Raw genomic sequence first — 21,224 nt, 5'->3', positions numbered from 1 at the left:
TGCCTACCGCAAAGGGCTGCTGCCCTCGGGCTATAGTCCCTTCTCTTATTTGGAAAGGAAAATGCTTTATAATGAAATAAAATGTGAATTCCTAGGAGTTTGGGGGTTGGAGGTTCCTTGGGACCAACTCAGAAGATGCCATTCCTGAATTGTGATTTGTTTGTCTGATAGGGTTTCCTTGGGTGAGTCTTTCATCCTCAGCAGAGGATACCCTAGCCAGGGAGAATATAGATCATCCCAGTTCTTGTAGGTATGACTGAGGGCTGTAATTTATTTAGAAGGTGAGTCTGCCCTTTTCCTAACCTGTCAAAAGGGCTTCAAAGCTGCCACACCAGGAACAGTTTCAAATTACAGACTTGAGCAACTAATGACCTAGTCCTCCCTTCAGTAGTGAAATTCCAAAGTGATCCTAAGAGAGTAAATCCTGACAGCTGCTTAGAGGTCATCTTAGGACTAGATCTCAGGAGAAATGTTTTTAGGTTGAGAGAGAGAATCCCCCACCCCCCTGAAAAAGGAAAGGAAAAGAAAGAGAAAGCATGAGACTAGTGCCCAGAGGCTGTCTGCAGCTCACCCAGGTGTGTTCTGAAGACCAAACCTCTACATCAGCAGTTAGCAGGAAACCCCTGAGCTCCTCTACCTCTCAGGAAACAGTGGAATCAGATAGCATCGGAAGCACACACACACTCTCTCTCTCTCTCCACCTGATCCTTCCTGCAGGTCTCTGTAGGAGGCGAGTTTCTGTGGGTGAGAGAATGAGACCAGGTGATAGTCCAAGGAGGCTGTAATTTTAGCAGAACTACCAAGAACATTTATGTAGGAGGCTCGTTATTCTAAATCCTGGAAACCTTTTTATTTTTTTCTTTGGAAAGTACGTGAATGATTGTAATGCTGCTTTGCTTCCCAAACTGGGCACTGAGGTAAACAGCAGAAGCCACAACAACCACAAACAACAGCAGAAGGTCTCATCCTGACCATGGAGTTCCTTGAAAGAACCTACCTTGTGAATGACAGAGCCACGAAGATGTATGCCTTCACCCTAGACAGGTAACAGACATCTGCTTCTGCCTCACAGCTTTCTGTGTCTTGACTATTCAATAAATCCTTAGACCCTACTGCTTCGAAATTGGAAGCTTTTGCTGTGCAACTCAGGGGCATTTTGTAAAATTTGATTAACTGTTGACTGACCTGTATAATTCGTATCCTGAAAAATGCAGGATTTGATTCCTTAAATATCCTAAGTGCACAAAGGATACATTTTATTAATACATTTTCATCTGTAGTTCATCTTCCAGAAAATAGGCATATACGATCTAATCTGTTTACCTTTCTTTTCCTCAATTATTCCCATTTTTAAAGTTCTATGGAAATTTTATTGAATTATATTTAGAAAAAATTAAGGCTTTTCAACTATGTGACAGAATTGGGGTTACCTTGATTTTTAAACCAACTGCAGTTTTCTTTTTTTTTTTTTTTTTTTAAAGATTTTATTTATTTATTAGAGATAGAGACAGCCAGCGAGAGAGGGAACACAAGCAGGGGGAGTGGGAGAGGAAGAAGCAGGCTCCTAGTGGAGGAGCCCGATGTGGGGCTCGATCCCAGAACGCCGGGATCACGCCCTGAGCCGAAGGCAGATGCTTAACCGCTGTGCCACCCAGGCGCCCCCCAACTGCAGTTTTCTTGATCATAAAATCCCATAATCAAATGTACACAACTATAATGAATATAGCTGAGTTTAACGTTCTACGTAGTTCCGTTTACTATCTCCATAGTACCACATGCACAATGCCACATCCATTCATCTTCCCATTATTGAACTATTATTGATGGAACACGCCTGGATATATAACAGGAAAAAAATGCCTACTTTCAGATCTCTGTCCTCTTGAAAATTTGCATCTAATGTGGAATGCACAGAGAAAATAGGCAATTACAAAATAGCATAGAAGTGTTACTCTGGAGGTGTTCAATGAGATCTGAAAGGAACCTAGGCCTTAGCTAGACTTTAGGGGTCAAAGAAAGCATTTCAGAAGTTATAGAGTAAGAACTGAAAAATGAAAAGGAGTTAGAGCAAGGTTAGGAAAACTCCACATAGAAAATACAGGTAGGGGACATTTTCCAGACTGAGATAATTGCCTGGTAAAAACAGAGACATGTAGGGATAAGAGTTTGGTGAGTTTGGGGAATTCAGTCTGAATGAGGAACAAAGAGAAACATGCTTAGTATGTACAGAAGAATGAATAAAAATCTGAAATGATTTCATGGTAGAAGCAGAGCTTAAGGGACTACACACCCATTAATAGTACATGTAATGTTTGTGTTTGTTTCATGGAACCAAATTCATATTTCAAAGAGTAGCAACATTGTGTTTGATAGCACCAAATGTTTGAACAACTGTAAAGGTACTTTTTTTAATAGGATCTTATGATTTTGCTTTAAAATTATATGATAGAATCTAGCACATCAATTATCTCACATTATAAGAATTAGTTTCTATTAGATGTGATTTATTAAGACCACAAATAACAAAACATCATGTTAGGTCAGGCAGAAATTTTAGACAATGACTTATTATTACTATAGACACTATAATAGAGCATCTCTAAATTATTAAAATAACAGTATTTCCCTTTCATTAAAAGAGACCACTAATACTCTGTTACACAAATAAAGTCAACCATTTATAGTTATAGGGTCTCATTCTCTTCCTGAATGAGTATGGTTTTCAGAATATGGTGATAGAAACTATCAAACTCAATTTTATTTTATTTTCACACAAAAACAGTTAAACTGGGGAGAAATGATTTGTGCTAATGCCTCATTTTCACAGTTAGGAACCTGAATGCCAAAGAGAGGAATTACCTTTCTTAAGGTCAGATGTCTAATTACGACAGAGTTGGGATCTGAACCCATGCCTTCTGTTGGCAAATTTAGTGTCTGCTTCCTCCTCCTCCACTTTCCTGCACACACACTTTCACCTTGTGGCCTCCTGAATCCTTCATCTATTTCTCCCTGAGGTCACATGGACCTTGATTTCCTCACTTGTGTACTTCTTTTTTATCATCTTCCCCAACCTCCTTTCTCATGTATTTTCTTTTGTCTCTATTTCCCAGACAACTCTGCCTTCTGATATTCCTTCTCTTTTCTCCTTCCTTCTCTCTTTTCTACTTACAATCAGCTTTCAATTTACATTGTTACGAGCTATTGAGAAACGTTACCTGAAGGAATCTTTATTCTCTAATTCCACAAAAGGAGTGTTTCATTTATCTACTGCTGGGCTACAAACTAATCTCAGAATGTTGTAGCTTCAACAGCAATCATTTTATGATTCACAATTCTAGGGTCAGTGACGTTTGCTCATGCGGCTGCATTCTGCTGGTGTCTGGGCTGTGCCAAAAGTTCCAAGATGGCTTTACTCACATATCTGGGAGCTTTGTACCAGCTTTTGGCTATTCTTCATTCTCTTTCCCATGGCCTCAAATATTTCCCCCTTAAAGGAGCCTGCTATGGACTGAGTATTTGTGTCCCTCCTTTCCAAATTCATATTTTAGAGCCCAAACTTCCATGTGACTATGCTGGAGATAGAACCTTTAAAAATGTGATTAAGGTTAATTGAAGTCATAAGGATGGAGCCCTGATATGGTAGAATTGGTGTCCCCATAAAAGAGGAAAAGACACCAGAGATCTCTCTCCACCATGTGAGAATACAGCAAGGCAGCCATCTACAGACCAGGAAGAGAGCTTTTGCCAGAAACTGAATTTTCCAGCACCTTAATCATGGACTTCCAGCCTCCAGAACCATGGGAACATAAACTTCTGTTGTTTAAGCTCCCCAGTCTGTGCTTTTTGTTATAGCAGCTTGAGCAGACTAACACAAGATCCAGCTTTAACTGGATCCGATCACAGAGTAATTTATGCCTCAGGGGATTGTTGAAGACAGTAGAGTAATCAATAAGTGATTAAGTAGGTCAGTGGTTGAATGTGATACCCATTTAGGCAGAGCAGGCAGAAGCTTAACAGTGAGACCATGGAAAGAGACAGTCAAAGCAAACATGATTAAAATGATCAGCATCCCTGGGCTGGAGTGGGGGAGGTAAGCATGACTCTGTGTATGCCAAGGCTGCACCCTCTTGGGAACGATAACAGAAGCTGCATGTGTAGGGGACATCAGAGGAAATGGATTCCACTTAATTAGACAAGCCATTCCTAAACAAATAATAGAGCTAACAAGTAAATGTCAGCAACAATGTGCCCATGGGGATCAGTACCCAGCATTTCTACCATGTATTACCTAAAACATCCAATTGTAAGCTAATTATTACAAGATCTGCAAAGAAAGTGTAAAAATAACCCATACATAATAAGAAGAGCAGGTGATAGAAACTGCCTTTGAAAGACCCCAGATGTTGGACTTAGCATTCAGAGATTTCAGAGTAGTCATTATAAATATGATTAAAGAATTAAATGAAATCATGTTTAAAAAATTAAAGAGAGATATGATGGCACTGTCTCATCAAACAGACAATGTCAATAAAGAGATAGAAATTATATAAAAAGAACCAAACAGAAATTCTGAAGTCGAAAGTACATTAAGTAGAATAAAAAATTTGTTAAAGGGGCTCATCGGTAGATATTAACTGACAGAAGACTCAGTGAACTTGAAGACAGGTCAACAGATATGCAACATAAAGAATGGAGAGAAAAAAATAAGGAGGAAATAGAACCTCAGGGAAATGTACACATCAACAAATGCCCTCACACATGCATAATGTGCAGAAGGAGAGGAGAAAAAGGAGGAGAGAAACATTCAAAGAAATAATGACTAGAATTCTCCAAAATTTGGTGACAATATTAATCTACATATCCACAATGGTCAACAAGAGGAATCATGGAAAACAGATCTACATTCTGACATATCATAGTGAAAATACTAAAAGCAAAACACGCAGAAAAAATCTCGAAAGCAGCAAGAGAGAAAAAAAGGTTTATCGTGTTCAAGAGCATCTCAGGAAGATCAACATCTGACTTCTAGAAGAAACAAAGAAGCTGGAAGACAGTGGAATGACATATTCAAAGGGCTAAAAGAAAAAAAAAAACTGTCCACAAATCATCTTATATCCAGAAAAACTACCTTCTAAAATGAAGGTGAAATGAAGACATCTCCAGGTGAGCAAAAACTGAGAAAATTTTTTGCCAGCAGACTCACTTTTCAAGAAATAAAGGAAAATTTTCAGGCTGCAAATAAATGACACCAGACATTCACTTGAATCAACACAGAAAAACCAAATAGCGTCAGTAAAGTTAAAGGTAATTATAAAAGACAGCATATTTACTCTCCTTTCTTCTCTTCACTGATTTAAAGATAAATTGTATACATAAAATGTATATAATATTAGTTGAAATGTTAAAGTTATAGAAAGATACAAACTACCAAATAACTCAAGAGAAAACAGAAAATCTGAGTGGATCTATAATAAGTAAAAATATTTTCTTAGTAATAAGGAAACTTCATGCAAAGAAAATAGCAAACCCAGATGTCTTTACTGGTGCTTTTTACCAAACGTATAAAGCAGAATTAATACCAATTCTTCACAAATTCTTCCAAAAAATAAAAAGGAATGAACATTTTCCAACTCATTCTATATTTCAATATTTCACTGATAGCAAAACAAGAAGATATCACAAGAAAATAAAACTATAGGTCAATATGCCTTATAAATAAATATAGATTCAAAACTCCCTCCACTCAATACTAACAAACTGAACACAGCAAGATATAAAAAAATTACGACTATGGTGAAGTTGGATTTATCCCAGTAATGCATATTTGATTTAACATTTGAAATACAATCAAAGTAATACTACATTAATAGAATAAAGGACAAAACCCAAATATGATTATCTCACTAGATGCAGAAAAAGCATTCAACAAAACTCAACAGCCTTTCATTATGGTGACGTTCACCAAACAAGGAATAGAAGGGAACTTCTTCAACCTGATAAAAAGCATCTATGGAAAACATGAAACTAACATTAAACTTAGTGGTAAAGGCCTGAAAGCTTTCCCTTAACATCAGGAATAAGACAAGAATGCCCATTGTCACCATTTCCACACAGCACTTTACTCTATATTCTAGCCAGGGCAAGATAAAAATAAAAATAAAAATAAAAATAAAAATAAAAATAAAAATAAAAATAAAAATAAAAATAAAAGGCATCCAGATTGGAAAGGAAGATATAACTTAACACCGTTTGCAGACAACATCAACTAGTATATAAAAATCCGAAGGGATCTACTGAAAATCTTTAGAGCTAATGAACAAGTTCAGTAAGGCTTTAGGTAGCAAGATCAATATCCAAATAATAAATTGTATTTTTATTTGATAGCAACGACTAATCTGACAATACAATTAAGAAAACAATTCAACTTAACAATAGCATGAGAAAGAATAAAATACCTGGGAATAAATTCAACAAAGTACCAAACTTGTACACTGAAAATAAACAATGTCAAAATTAAAGATTTAGATCCTTATTTAGATAAATTAATAAATATCCCATGTTTGTGGATTGAAAGACAATTTTAAGAAGGCAATATTCTCCAAATTAATGTATATTTTCAATGCAATCACTAACTGCTTTTTGAAGAAATTGACAAGCTAATCCCACAATTCATATGGACACAAAAGGGGCCTAGAAAAGGCAAAACACGCTTGGAAAAAAAAACATACTTGGAAGGTTTATACTTCCTGATTTCAAAAGTTAATATAAAGCTACAATAAATGGTACTCAGCTAATTAAGAGCTAAAAGTATAAAACCCTTAAAAGAAAACATAGACATAAAACTTTATGACCTTGGGTTAGGCTATAGTTTTTTAATAGGACACCAAAAGCCTAAGTGATAAAATAGATAAATTACAGAGCATCAAAATTAAGATCTTTTGTTCTGCAAACAATACAATGAAGAAAATGAAAATGCAAGGTTGGGAGGAAATATTTGCAAATGATGTATGTGATATGGGATGTGTATGGGAATATATAGAGGACAATTACAACTTAATAAAGATAAATTGGCCAATTTAAGAATAGGTGAAGGATATGGACAGACATTTCTCCAAGAAAATATACAAATGTGTAATAAACACACGAAAGATGTCAGCATCATTAGCCATCAGGGCTAATGATGCAAGTCAAAACCACAATGAGATAGCACTTCATCCCCACTAGGATGGCTATAATCAAAAACCAAAAACAAGCATTGGCGAGGCTATAGAGAAATGAGAGTGCTCAAATATTGTGTGTGGGAATGGAAAATGGCATAGTGCTTTGAAAAACATTTTGTAAGTTTTTATAAAATGTTAAGCATAGAGTTACCTTATGGGTCCAGGAATTCTATTGCTAGGTATTTATTCAATAAAAATGAAAACACACTTCCACAAAAGCTTGTATACAAATTTTCATAGCAGCATTCTTCATATAGTCCCCAAATAAAAACAACATAAATGCCTGTCAACTGATAAACCAGATAAATAAAATGTTGTATATCCATACAATGGAGTATTATTTGAAAATAAAAAGCAATGAAGTACTGATGTATTGATATTTGCTACAACATGGATAAACCTTGAAAACATTATGCTAAGTGAAAGAAGTCATTAATAAAAAAAAAATCCACATGTATGATTCCATTTATATGAAATGTCCAGAATAGGAAAATTTATGGAGGCAGAAAATAAATTGGTGGTTGCCTGGGCTAGGGTTGTATGTAAGGAGATTGGGGATTTACTGCTAATGGGTACAATGTTTCTTTTTGGGGCAGACAGAAATGTTCTACCTTAGATTGTGGTAATGGTCACACAACTCTGCAAATTTGCTAAAACCCATTAAATTGTCTACATTAAATGGATCACTTGTGCGGTATATGAATTATATCTTAATAAAGCTGTTTTAAAAGGAGAGGGGAACTGGACACCTGTTCTAGGATGAGAAATTACATCTGATTGTGCAAACATTCCTATTTCCCCACTCCCTGTAGCTCTCTCCCCTCAAAACACTTCTTCACATTACTCATTTGTTTCACAAACATTTAATCAAGTATAAGCTCAACAAATTTGTACTGAATGGTTCCTGTGTTCCAGACAAGGTCCCAGGCACTGAATACATAGGACTCATTCTAGTGCAGACAAAGGTAAGTGGTTGAGTAGGGGAAACAGGCCAGGAACTAAGGGATTTATGGATGTTTTCTCCCTCTTTGATATTTATCCTTTCCTTAAGAAGAGAGGGTCAATTCCCAGGGTTAATTCATACAAAACTGATGATTTGTATGCCTTATTGTCACTGGAGTAGAATCTAGAATAATGGATATGGACAAAGGGGAAACAAAAGAAAAGCTTGCTTTTTGCTTATTCAAGCTCTGTCATAAAAATGCTTAGCTTAGAGTTCTTAAACATTTTTTTCTTAAAGTTGCCAATTTCTTTTTAAAAGATTTTATTATTTATTTGAGAAAGAGTGAGTGAGAGGGGGAAGAGAGAATATGAAGCAGACTCCGTCCTGAGTGCGAGCCCTACTAGGGCTCAATCCCAGGACCATGAGATCATAACCTGAGTAGAAACCAAGAGGCAGACCCCAAGAGTCCCATGCTTAACCAACTGAGACACCCAGGCACCCCTAGCCTTAAGTTATTTCACAGTACAACTTCCTTTATTGCTTCTGAAGAACCATGATAATCATGTAATGTGAAAATGGTAGGCTAAAAAATTCACATTTTTTGTGCATTTATCTTTTTCCAAACACACTCTGAAGTGTTTATATGAATTAGCTAAAATCTCAAAAAGCTACCCTATGAGAAAGGTGTTATCATTATCCCCATTTTGCAGGTGAGGAAATTGAGGCACAGAGAGGTTATGCTGTTTTCTTACTGTCATACAATTAGTGAGTGGTAAAGCTGGCATCGACTTAGCAATGGGATGTCAGCCCAAATTCTCAACTTTCTCGCTGTACTGTCATCCACTCAGCCCATCTCGGAAACTGGCATGCCCTTCACCTAGCTGTTGTCACCAGAAATCCATGAGGAATCCTCGAGTCCCACCCTTCCCTTATTTCCCCCTAACTAATGCTATTAATTAGTATGTCCCGTTGATGCTACCTCCCAAACAACCCTCAGACATGGATACTTCTTCCCATTTTCCTTGTCACTGCACTGGTCCAAATCGCCACCATCTATGCTTCAGCCACCTCCTAAATGATCTCTATGTTTTGCCTCTTTATACTCAAGCCTTCCAAGCATCACCCGAAGTGATCATTTTAGAAATGTGAACCACATAATGTTTCTTCCCTGCTTAAAACTTTCCAACTTCCTTCCTGCAGACTTGGAAGTAAAAGGAAACCCTTTCTAATGGTTCATATTTCTGTATGATCTAATTTCTGCCTACTTCTCTGACGTCACCCAATGTCACTCTTTCTTCATCCCACAGTGGCCACCTACGTAGTTCCCTTTCTGTCAAAGTGAGCTTTTGAACAGGACAATCTCTTTCTCGCCTTTGTGCCTTTGCACCAGCAATACCGTCCACTTGAGATGTTTCTCTTCCATGTCGGTCTACTGGTTATCTTTGAACTCACTGCAGAGTTATCTCTACAGAGGTGCCTCCCGTTAGGGCTCTATTTAAAGTAGCCCCACCTTCTATCCCCGATCACTGACCATTATACTACACAGCCTCTGTGATTATCGGCTGGCTTACTGTTTGTCCCCCTCTGCTAAGATACAAGCTTCTGAGGTCAGGAACGTTGTCTCAGAGACCACGGTATCCACTAGCACCTCTGATAGTGCAGACACATTGCAGACGTGCAGTACAAATTTGCTGAATGAATGAACACATGAGGTACTGGATATGCATGGTGGGACCTGAGCTTTCGTCGCCTCTTCTCACAGCAATACAGATTCGAGGTTCTTGGGAGAAGTGATGTGAAAGCACAAAATAGAAGTGATTTTATTTAGTCAACATATGAAATAAGAGGGTGAAAAGTATTACCAGCTCTACTTTAGAGACACAGAAACAAAGGGGTTTAACTTCTACCATCAAAAAAAAAAAAAAAAAGAAAAGAAAAGAAAAAAGAAAAGCTTCTCCAAGATCACAAAACAAAGCTCCATTCTCTAATTAGTATTTTAAGAAATGAGCTCAAAGTTGTAGGCTATTGCAAGAAAATGTTTGAATATTTCCCTATTTCTCCTGCTAGTCCCCCTTTTTTTCTTTGCTGCTACAGTAACTTCCTCTCCTCTGGCCTATTATTCCTATTCTTCAGAATTTCAGCCATCTTTGAAATCATGGAATCTATGGTGCTTTATTCACAATTCATTTTTTGATATATCATAGCATTTGCCTTCTAGAACTTCCTTGAAATTCTTCTCAGAATTCACATCCTTTTTTAGATTAAGAGCCTGTTCTGCACGTGTAGGTACCCAGACCACTTTGCTCTAATGAGGTAATGAGAAATGTATTTTAATTTTAGTTTTTTAAGTTTTGGGGGGATTACAGACCCTTTTAGGAGCCCAGTGAAGACTGTGGGCTCTTGCATCCCCCCCCCATAAAATACACACAAACACACAGATGAACACATTGCATCCAATTTCAATACACTGAGTAAAGATTAACTATAAAGATCAACAGCCCCACTTGTATGAGCAAATAATTGGAAAAGAATGAATTGTTTAATAACAGGAAATCAGCTCATTGTGTCTCACATATTTATATTAAATACAGTGCTCTCTATATGTTAAAAATAATAATGTACAATATTTAATAAATTGAGAAAATGTCAACAATCCATATAGCTAAGAATCAGGTTCCAAAGCTGTATCTTTTGTAGGATCCTTTGGTGACACATCATTTCATCCATAATCCATTCCAGCCCTTCCCCACCGACTTGCAGCCATATGATTTGAGTAGCATCTACCCCAACCTCAGCTCCAGGAGTCAGCATGGTAGGGTTTAGCCAATCTGATTATACAAGGTCTAAGCCAATTAGCCCATCCATATGCCTCTGGCTATAAAGGTTGGTTCTTATTTGGTCAAATCAGCATGCAACTCAGGACTCTTGTTTAGGAGTTGGGAATGGACACTCTCTCTCCCTATATAAGAAAAGGCAGGTGCACAACTCCTGATGACCTTGGGCAACCATTCCACTATCATGAGGAAAACCATCCTGCAGTTGAAGTGCACTTGAGAATGCAGAGTGATGCATCTGGAATCTTCCTAAATCAGGTTAAATCCTGATATATCTTGATGTTTTCAGTTGCAGAACCAATAATTCCCATTTAATAGCATGAGCTTTGTTTTCAGTTCTTGTAACCAAAAATACCCTAATTTATTATGGACTTTAAGTAAAAAAAAGTGTGTTTATATATTACAAAGCTAAACAACAAAATATCAGTAATAGTTGTCTTTTGGAGGTAAGGTTACCAGTGATTCTTCCCTTTGTTTTGTGCTTTTCTGTAATTCTAGATTTTCTGTAATGAATATATATGTTAGTTTATTCAAGAAAAACCCAAATATAATGATAATTAGTGTCATAATAATTATCATCATCTAAGCCAAAACCTTCAGACCTTTAATTCCAGATGGTGATAAGACAAATGAGCTCTTCAAGTGGTGGTGATTTTATTTTTCTTTTTATACGTTTCAAAGTCATGAATGCTAAGTTCATTCTAAGAATCTTATTAATGTCTTCCAATAAGTTTGCTAAAAAAATGAATGTCTGACCAGCGCAAGATCTGTGGACATTGATATTGGCATCAGTAGAGATTGGTTTTAGGTGTTCTGAGGCTCAGGTAGGAGGCAGGGTGGAGCCACGTGGAAAAAACACTGGGCTTAGAATCCCAGTTCTGCTGCTTCCTGGTTATTTGGCCCCAGGCAATTACTTAACCTCTCTGAACCTTGATTACTTCAGCTAAGAAACTATGGAATTGGACTGAATGTTATCTACAATCTTGCCATCCATGAAACTCTAGAGTTCTATACATGGCTCTAAATAATGCTTTATATTTGAGAAGAACGGGTAAGTCCTGCCTGCTTCAGGAAGTGTAAGTAAGTTCAACTCCCAATACAGCTTTGACAGATGGATAGAGATTGTGGGCAAAGCTGTGTTAAGAAGGTTTCTAAGAGCCCACATGGACTCAGCAGGAGAAAGTGCTATGATCTATTAACAGTGTTGCTGTGGAGAAGAAAGGAAGAGTTTTGGCATTTAATAGTGAGTATTTGAATCATCAAGCTGGCTCCTGCACGCATATCCAACATTGCCCTGCCCCTCCCCCATTTAAAATTTGTAACACAGGGTCCAAAATCTTTTCAAAGTGCGGTAATGTGGAAGGAAATGCACCAAAGTGTATCTGCTTCCCTTCTCCTGTTCCTCTGACATCTCTTAATCACTGCTGGTATAGACTGAATAAGACCTTGACCGAATAAAAGCAAAACCTTAGTAGTTGAGAATTCAGAAGGAAATTTCTTGCTTGTTCCTTACACTTGATATTTCTTGTGGAAGGAGCTGTGAACAGCAACTTCCCAGCTCGTTAGCAGATGTCCTACTATCAGTTCTGAGAAGAGGCAGGGCTGTCAGTGAGGTGTTTGTTTGCAACCACGTTCACATCTTGCTTCTGTCAAACTCATCCATAGTGTGGAACTCCAGCAGAAATCCTTGAATAAAGATCAATGTCCTGGAGAGAAGCCAGAAGAGCTGGAGTCAGGAGCCATCTATCACTGCCACAGCAACTCCAAGGCCACAGAGAACAGAGCAAAAGAGCAAGTCTATGCCAAGTGGAAACTCTGTGCTGCTTCGGGAATATGCTTCGTTTTCATGATTGCAGAGATCGTGGGTGAGTGTTACTTAAAAAGACTTCTCTGATTCAACAAGCAAACACACAAAACCCTGCATCACTGTGGACAGTTATGTAAGTTCTCCTTTGAAAGAAAGATTTCATATTTTTTGTAAGTACTGAGTAACAATATGCTCATTATAGATAAGGTGGAAAATATTAGGAAACAAAATAAAATTCATCACCATCCCACATTTGAGTAATATCCTCTAATAACATTGTGGAGTATTTTTGTACAATATCTTTTTCTATTCATAACTCAGCTTTTTTTAACATAACTGAGGGCATACTGAATGCTTTTGACCATGCCATCAAATATTCTTCAAAACCCTTTTTATGCCTGAATAATATTCTATAATACACTCCACTGTGATTTACATAACCATCTCTCTATTGTTAGAAATTTAGGGAGTTTTTTTTTTTTCCTGCTATGGACAATGCTCAGTGAAAACTCATGAATAAAAGTCTGCCTGCCTCTCTGGTTAATCCCTTGAAAGAGATTCCTAACAGTGGAAAATATGATTGAAGGACACAAATATTTTTATTACTTCTTGATGCATATTGCCAAACTGCTATCCAGAAAGCTTAAAACAATTCATATGTCTGCCTACCGTATGTAAGAATGATTCTCCAAATCTTTGCCAGAGCTTATTTTAATCTTTTGAGTATCTTTGTTAATGTATAGGTGAATAGCTTTATTTTATTATTCATTTTTTCGGTTACCATTAGAATATTTTTTGCATGCTTATTAGTAATCCATATTTCCCTTTGTTGATGCATTTCCTGCTTGTCTCTTAATGTCTCCTGTTCACTTGTTTTTTAATACTTTATAATCTCTATATTGATCTCCAGGGACTCTTTATATAGTTAGGATATTGAACTTTTTAATGTTCATTATAAGTACTTTTTCAGTTTATTGTTTACTTTTTAATTTTTGGTTTGATGTGGATAAGTTTTAAATTTTATATATGTAATTGTACCAAACATTCCATTTCGAGCTAACTTCTTTTATTGCTCTTTCACTATGTTAGTGCTTTGGTCCCCATCTACTGAGAAGATAAATACCATTTTGTTCTTCAATTTTTTGCATTTAATTTTAAATCAATGTGGGATTAGATACACTCCAAGGACTAAAAATTCTTTTTCTAAATAACTAAAAAAGTTTTCAGCATTATTTCTGGAATAATTAATTATTCCTCCCATTGATTTTTGATGTTTCTTTAATCATTCATCAATATTTTATAAAGAATAAGGGCTTGGTTCTAAGGTGTTTCATTGATCTGTGTTGTTCTTCTTTGTTACTAGTAACATATTTAATTAATGTAGATTTATATGTTGTAATATCTGTTGTTCTTTTCCCCATTATTCCTTGTTTAACAGAAAAAAGGAAAAGTTCATTTATTTCTGTTTATTACTCTAATTAAACATGAGAACAATTGTGTTTTCTCTCCAAAATCAGATTATGATTTTATTGATATGTAAGTTAATTTGGAAATACAAATCTTTTTAGAATACTCAATTTTCTCCTCTAGGAATATGGTACCTTTCTCCATTTATCTAAAAACTCTATATCTCTCATATGTTTTGTGATTTTAGTTAGTTGGCTTATTTGTTTGTTTTAATATAGGGGCAGCCCATTTCTTGCCAGGGTTATTTAGATATATTTGGTTTATTCCTTCTGGAGGTGAGTGGGGTCTTCCTTTTTGCATGTCCTCTTTTCTAGGTGGTTACTTCTGGTATTCTGGAATGTTTTCCATTTTGCATATTGATTTTATACTCATCAGTGTATTTGCATTATTTTCATTCTAAATGTATCTTAAACCATTTTCTTTGTTCCTCTCTCATCCATCCACCCCCCCCACGAGATAACAATCTCTTGTGCAAAAAACATATTTCTCTTCTTTTTCAATAATTATATCTCTTCTTTTGTATGTTTCATATTTTTATCATGTTAAATAATATCTATGCTAAATCAGTTCTTCTGTTCAACTATTTAACTGTTAAGTGAAATGTTTCCTGAGAGGTTATTTTTTTTTTTTAGATTTTATTTATTTATTTTATTTTTTTAAATAATGAGGTTAAGTATTTTCATTATGTGAATGAAGTGGGTTTTTCCCCTAGTTTTTAAATGATTAACAAATAATCAAGGATACTTGTTGACCTTTATCAAGTATCTTTTCTTATAAACGTACTCAAAAATTTTTTGACACATTGTTGATATGTTTTCTATTCAGAGATTTCCTTATATAATACGGTCTTTGCATTTCTAGCATTATGATGACAATAACTAATATCTACTTAATGCTTATTATGTGCCAGGAACTGTGATAAGTGCTTGTCATTGTGTTACTTACTTAATCCTGTTGAAATCCCTGAGAGGTAGGTCCTCCAACTATTAATTGCACTATGTGGATGAAGAACCAGAAATGCAGACTTAAGTACTCTACTTGTAAGAGGGCAGGCAGTCTGAATTCAGGGGCTCAAATTCCTAAAACTGTCATTACAGTGCCTCTCAAATAGATTGTGGTGGACCATTCTTTCAATGCATTGCTCAATCTGGATCACTCATATTTTCATTAGGATTTTTTGTCTTTATTGGTAATTAAAATTGATGGTTTTCTGTTTGGAGCTATTTTTCTAAGTTTTTGAAGTACAGTTATGCATATTCAAATGAAAAGTTTAGTTTTAATATTACCTTTATCTTAAAAAAATGGAAATGATTTATATAACACTGTAATTATCTCTTCCATTTTTTTTAAAGAAGTCCCTGGCAAATTATCTACCTTTGGAGACATTCTTGGAAATAATTTTTAAAATATATTTATGAGCTTCTTCCTCACTTTTTGACGTACTTAAAATTTCTACTTCTCCAGTAAATTTTGGTCATTTATGTTTTTCCAAAATCAGCCATCTCACAGAAATTTTCCAATTTATTACCATACATTGGAACATGACAGTCTCATATTAATATTCTCTTGTTTATTCTAGCTACATTCTCATTTTAATACTGTTTACATATTTTCTTTTCCTTGATTTAACTTGATAGATGTCTAGCTTCTTTATATTATCTATATATGTGTGTGTGTGTGTGTATGTATATATATATAGAGAGAGAGAGAGAGGGAGGGAATATATTATTATCTAAATTTTTCTTCTGTTTTTAATTCACAATTTTGGCTTTAAAAATATTTGTTGCTTCTTCTATCTTTCCTCAGGGTTGTAGTCTTACTGTATATCTTAATATCTTGAGTTATATCCTTCTCTGATTATTTTTAGCCTTTCTTTTCACTAATAATAAAATTATATTTAGCTATGAACTCAATCTGAAAGTTTTGATATGCAATGTATCTTATTTATTATTCTCCCCCCAAATAAAAAAAGAACACTAGGAACTACCTGGCATATAGTATCATAAGCTACTATTACTCCATTCCCATAATTAACTGTTACACTCTTACCAATATTTTGGCTTCATTTTCTGTTACCCAAAAGGTGGGCTAAATTAATAATAATCTAAGACTGGAGGAAAACAGAACCTGCTAAGTTTTTGTTTTTGTTTTGCTTTTTGGGTTTTGTTTGTTTGTTTGTTTGGTTTGGTTAGCCACAATCATGGCTAACAATCAGAATTAATTGGTTTCTTAAACAGCTGGAGTCTTATGGCCTCTATATTCATACTCAGACTTTTATACCTTTTGAAAACTGGAAAAGAACTTAGACTCATCCAGTCCAAGAAAAATCCAGGGTTGACAAATAACTTTCCAGTCAAAGATTTATATAAAAACAATTGATACCATATAATTTCTAGAGCCAGGGTAAGTCTTTTGAAGGAACCAACATCACAGCTTGATGAAGTTGCAAAGAATTTACTTTGAGTAGTTCCAATTTGAAAATTCACTTGGAAAATCTGGTGTCATTTATGCCAGAGGTATATTCCTTTTTATTAGTTAAATTCCTAAGATTGTGGAGAGTATTCTATTGCTCATGTAAGAGATGGATAAAATGGAAAATTAAAAAAAAAAACTATTCAAAATGTGTCTTAGAAAGGTGATGTTCTGGAAATTCATAGCTTTCCAGACAAAGTCCTGGCACCACTGCATGCAAACACAGCTCCGCAAGATGTAGAAACTGGCTTGTTCCCCCCGCTACTTTCTTCCTCTGCTTTCCCCAGAATCCATGTAGATGCTGAGAACAGATGGCGTCTTCTCCCCAGCTGATGTCTAATCAACAGTCTGAAATGAGATGGTCTCTCATTCATAAAACTCATTTTTCTCCTTGTACCTTTCCTATGCCCTGTCATGTTGCTTTAAAATGACTTATATTTTTAGGGGAGGGGGGATGAAAATCTATTCACTTGGACTAAGCAAATCAATCTCCCACTTCCCTCTCATTTTTAATCATTAATTAGTCCATAAGTTCTAATCTGGCTTCAGTTTAGAGCCAGAAGAAAGTGATGTTGTCAGTAAAGGAATTAAGTGGATACTGACAGACTCATTTGGAATTTCAGCTGCATTGATTTTGAACTGATTTCCCTAAAACATTGCTCTCATCGTGTTAAATCCATCTTCAGAATTCTTCATTGGCTCCTCTTTGTCGAGTTCAGTGCTTCACAACGTTTCCCCCATCACGGCAAGCACAGAAAACATTACTGAGTACTGGGGTAGACCCACAAGTGTGTTGTGGCTGGGAAAGGCTGGTTCAGGGGCTCCCTCTGTGCTAGGGCCCACTTGGCTACCCTGAGTGAAAAGAGATCAACATATTCGAATGCTCTGGCATTCTGGAAGAAATGAAAAATTCTAATTTTGACTTTCAAATCATTCCACCATGTCGCTGCCAAACCGACTATCAATCTCTTTCTTGTACTACGTCACTACATGACTCTTCTGTTTTGGCTATTTATCCATCCTGTGCAAAATAACCATTGTATCTTAAAGTCTCTGTAGCTTTTGCTTATGTCTTCTTATTTGAATGGAAAAGGCCTCTCCTCATCTCCCACACTCATCAAAACCCTGATCTTCATTCAGGACCCCAACCAGACCTCACCTGAAGCCATTCTTGACCAGGTCAGAGAAAGCGATTGTGATTCTCAGGTCACTTTTGGGAACCCAGGAGGTCCTCATACAGGGTATGGGATTTGAGACAGGACTTAAAGTTTGTGTAGGAACTGAAAAGTGGCTAAGAGGGAGACGAAAAAGGCCTTCCAGAGGGAGGGTCCTGAGGAGAAGCACCTGACTACTGCTGCGGTCCAGGGGGTAGAAAATATCAGCCTGGTCTGGGAAGATTTTAAGTGGGTAGGTCGGCAATAGGACAGGAAATCTGTATTCTTAGAAAGCAAATCAAGTGATTCTTGATGTGTAGCTGCATTTGGGGGCCACTGTTTGTAGCGGTCAGGGATTGCCTATTCAGGAAGCTTCCTGCTACTCACTGTGGTCACTGCAGTTCTGGTCCTCCTGGACCAAGAAACTCAATCTCAGAGGCAAGGCTGGGTATGAGATGCCAAGAGAGATTATTCAGTCTCTGGGTCTTTTTTATAGGGAGGCTAGGCGGGGGGCGGGGGAGAACAGTTCTCTATCCTGTACAAATACTCTGCTGAAATGATGTAAACCTGGAGCTTCCAGAGTCCAACCTTTCTTGCTAAGGGTGAGGTAGTCTGTCTTCAGCAAGACAATAAATAGCAATGGTCAGAGACAGAACAAAGCTCCCCAAACGTTTCTGGAACCTTAGGATTAGGCTGCACTTGATCCAGTCCCACCCTGATGTGTTCTCAGTTGTGTGAGCCAATAAATTATCATTTGGGCGTTGTGGTTGAAGCCCGGTTGACTTAGGCATCTATGACCTACAACTGGACCTCTTGAAGATCTATCTAAGTCAGTGATGGAAGATAAAACAGGACGAGTGCAGAATAGAACTAGAGTGGTAGTTGGGGTTCAAGAAAGACCATGAGGCCTGGCTGGAGAATCTGGATTAATTCTGCAGGCCTCGCGGAATAACTGACATTTGGAACAGGGGAGAGCCAGGTCATAGGGCTGTGTTTCCAGAGAGAACTGGCCACAGAGCAGGTTGGTGGAAGGAATTAAACAGGCTCTGAGCATTAGTGTGTCGACTGTCAAGGGGCCTTTGAACCTGTCGAATTGGGACGTCTTCCTGACGACTTGTAAAAATTCCTAATTATGGAAAGGCCTTAACATGCCTATGTAAAAGTGTATCCCTATTTCAAAAGACAGACATATAGACACTGAGAGCTCACAAAAATCAGGTCAAGGACGGCCATTACTGGAAGCGATTGGGAATGGTCAGAGAGAGACATCCTGAAGGAGGACTATTTAGAGTGTGAAGCACAGAGGGAGGACGCGGGAGGCGGCTAGACAGGAAAACAGAGCTGGGAGCCGCCTGGGGAAGATAGTAAGTATCTCAGAGTATAAAACTTCCTTAGAGACGGCGATGGCTGGGGGGTTTGATGACCACAAGCTTTACCAGTAAGGAGGCTAACTTTGTCCTACAGTCAGTGTGTCTCAGACGCTTAGGCCACTTATATTTTTTGAGGTTCCTGGTATGAAAAATTTAAGAAGTGTCCAAACACGCCTATGCAAACTGTGGTGTGTTTTAAATACTTGTTAAGTAATAACCCCATGCATTGAGTTTTTGATAGTCTAATTTTGTTTTTATATAGTATAATAATGCTATTACTATATTATTAATATACTATTATAGAGTATAATAATGCTATTCATAAGACAGTTAAAGGGTTTTAAAAATATGAATTAATAGCAGACAGTGGTGTCATCTAGTAATGGGACACAGGCTAATGTTGTCAGGGAGACATTTGCTTCTTTTCTTCCGGTCACTATGTCTCTGTTCTCCACAGAGCATGTCATGTGCACTTAACACCCACTCTGAACCTGAGGGGAGTAGGAGATGCAGGCCCAGTGGCTTCCCTGATGTCCTCTCACCCCACAGGCCCTAAGAAGACTGCGTTTCCAGAACTTAGTCCTTAGTGCCTCTCCTGTCTTGTTACCAGTACACTGCTTTCTCCAGCTTGTCAGTAATCCATAAATGAGCGCTCCTGCCTTCGTTCTTGCCTTCATCGTATTTCCTTGGCTATTACTGCTGTGCCTTAACCCCCAGCTTCTCCTCCCTCCAGGTCAGCCTCCACATTGCCGGCAAAGATCCCTCTCTTCAACACAGATCTGAGTATGTCGCAACCTTGCCTCAAAATCATAGTAGATTCCCTTATCCCATAGGACAACATTCAAATTCTTTACCCTGACATAGTTTCCGGCAAGTGGGTCCCCCACCCACATGTCCACTCTCATCTCTGGTTATTCCTCCAACACTCCACACCTCTCGCTTTTCCATAAAGGCGCCATCTTCTTTCATTTCCCTCTGTTTTTGTTCCTGCTCTTACCTCTTCCTGAGAAACCCTTCCCTTCTAGCTCAGTCTTATCCCTCCCTGTGCAGAAACCTCCTCATGCTCCCAAGGAGAGTGGTTTTCTGATCCTCTAGCCCACTGCACATGTCTGCAGCCCAGTGAATGTGCGACAATGAGATCACTGAAGACAGAGACTGTGATGTGTTGAACTTTGTTTCTCTTTGTATAGCCCACCCCTGTACCGCGCACAGCAAGGGCTCAGTAATACCGGCTGGACGGCTGCGTTCATTGTCAATACTACCCCTGGCTTTCAGAAGCAAACACAAGATCAGTCAGAAACTACCTCTTGCACACAGTTTTCTCCATAGGATTCAGCATGATTGCTCGCAGTTTTCTGACTGTTCTTATAAGTAGCAATGATGGTTGCAAGATGGTTCTCACTTTCCGGGCCTCCACATAAATATGCTTCTTCCAAAGCAAGTTCTTTTTCTCGCTCAGTTGCCTCCTGATTCAGCTAAGCCTGTTGATGAGCCCCTACAGTACTCCATTTCCTTGACTTAGGCTACAATTTGAGCCCAGCACCTGGAATGGTCACCATCGTTCTTTGCTGCGATGGTGGACGGCTGCTAATCTGCATGTGGCCATTCTTCGTGTAAGAAATAATGCATTATTAACACAGCTTTATTATCAGACCTGAGTTGGCAGATAGAGCAACATCAGAGGATAACTGGAAGAAAAGCTGATTTGTTAGCAAAATGTTGCTTTTTGGCTAATGAATCATTCTGATTTTTTGCACTGACAGCTCAGTAACAAGCTTGAAGACTACTTTGCTTCAGACCATTAAACTCTGACAAACCAGTTATTAACTACAGCTAGAGCCAGTGGTCTGTGGGGATTATTGCAATTATGAGCCATCTATGTAATTTTTAAAAATCATTAGTTGAGACAAGGTGAGTCTGATGATGGAGGGGCTGGTGACTGATAGTCTCTGTCGCC

General features: G+C 37.5%; 1 protein-coding gene across 1 annotated transcript in view; it reads left to right on the top strand.

Moving 5' to 3' along the window:
• Positions 1 to 682: 682 nt before the first annotated feature.
• The window catches only part of SLC30A8 (solute carrier family 30 member 8), a 35,857-nt gene continuing 15,315 nt past the window's right edge, over positions 683 to 21,224 (top strand). Inside the window, exons 1-2 of the mRNA XM_045805627.2 lie at positions 683 to 1,044; positions 12,663 to 12,862. Coding sequence (XP_045661583.1) covers positions 974 to 1,044; positions 12,663 to 12,862 — 271 coding nt within the window. The 5' untranslated portion in view covers positions 683 to 973. The remainder of the gene's footprint in view (positions 1,045 to 12,662; positions 12,863 to 21,224) is intronic.

Source organism: Ursus americanus, chromosome 9, assembly GCF_024610735.1.
Source record: "Ursus americanus isolate L20-20 chromosome 9, mUrsAme1.1.p, whole genome shotgun sequence".
Lineage (NCBI taxonomy): Eukaryota > Metazoa > Chordata > Mammalia > Carnivora > Ursidae > Ursus > Ursus americanus.
The sequence above is the reverse complement of the archived record's forward strand: the minus strand, read 5'-3'. Positions and strand labels throughout refer to the sequence as shown.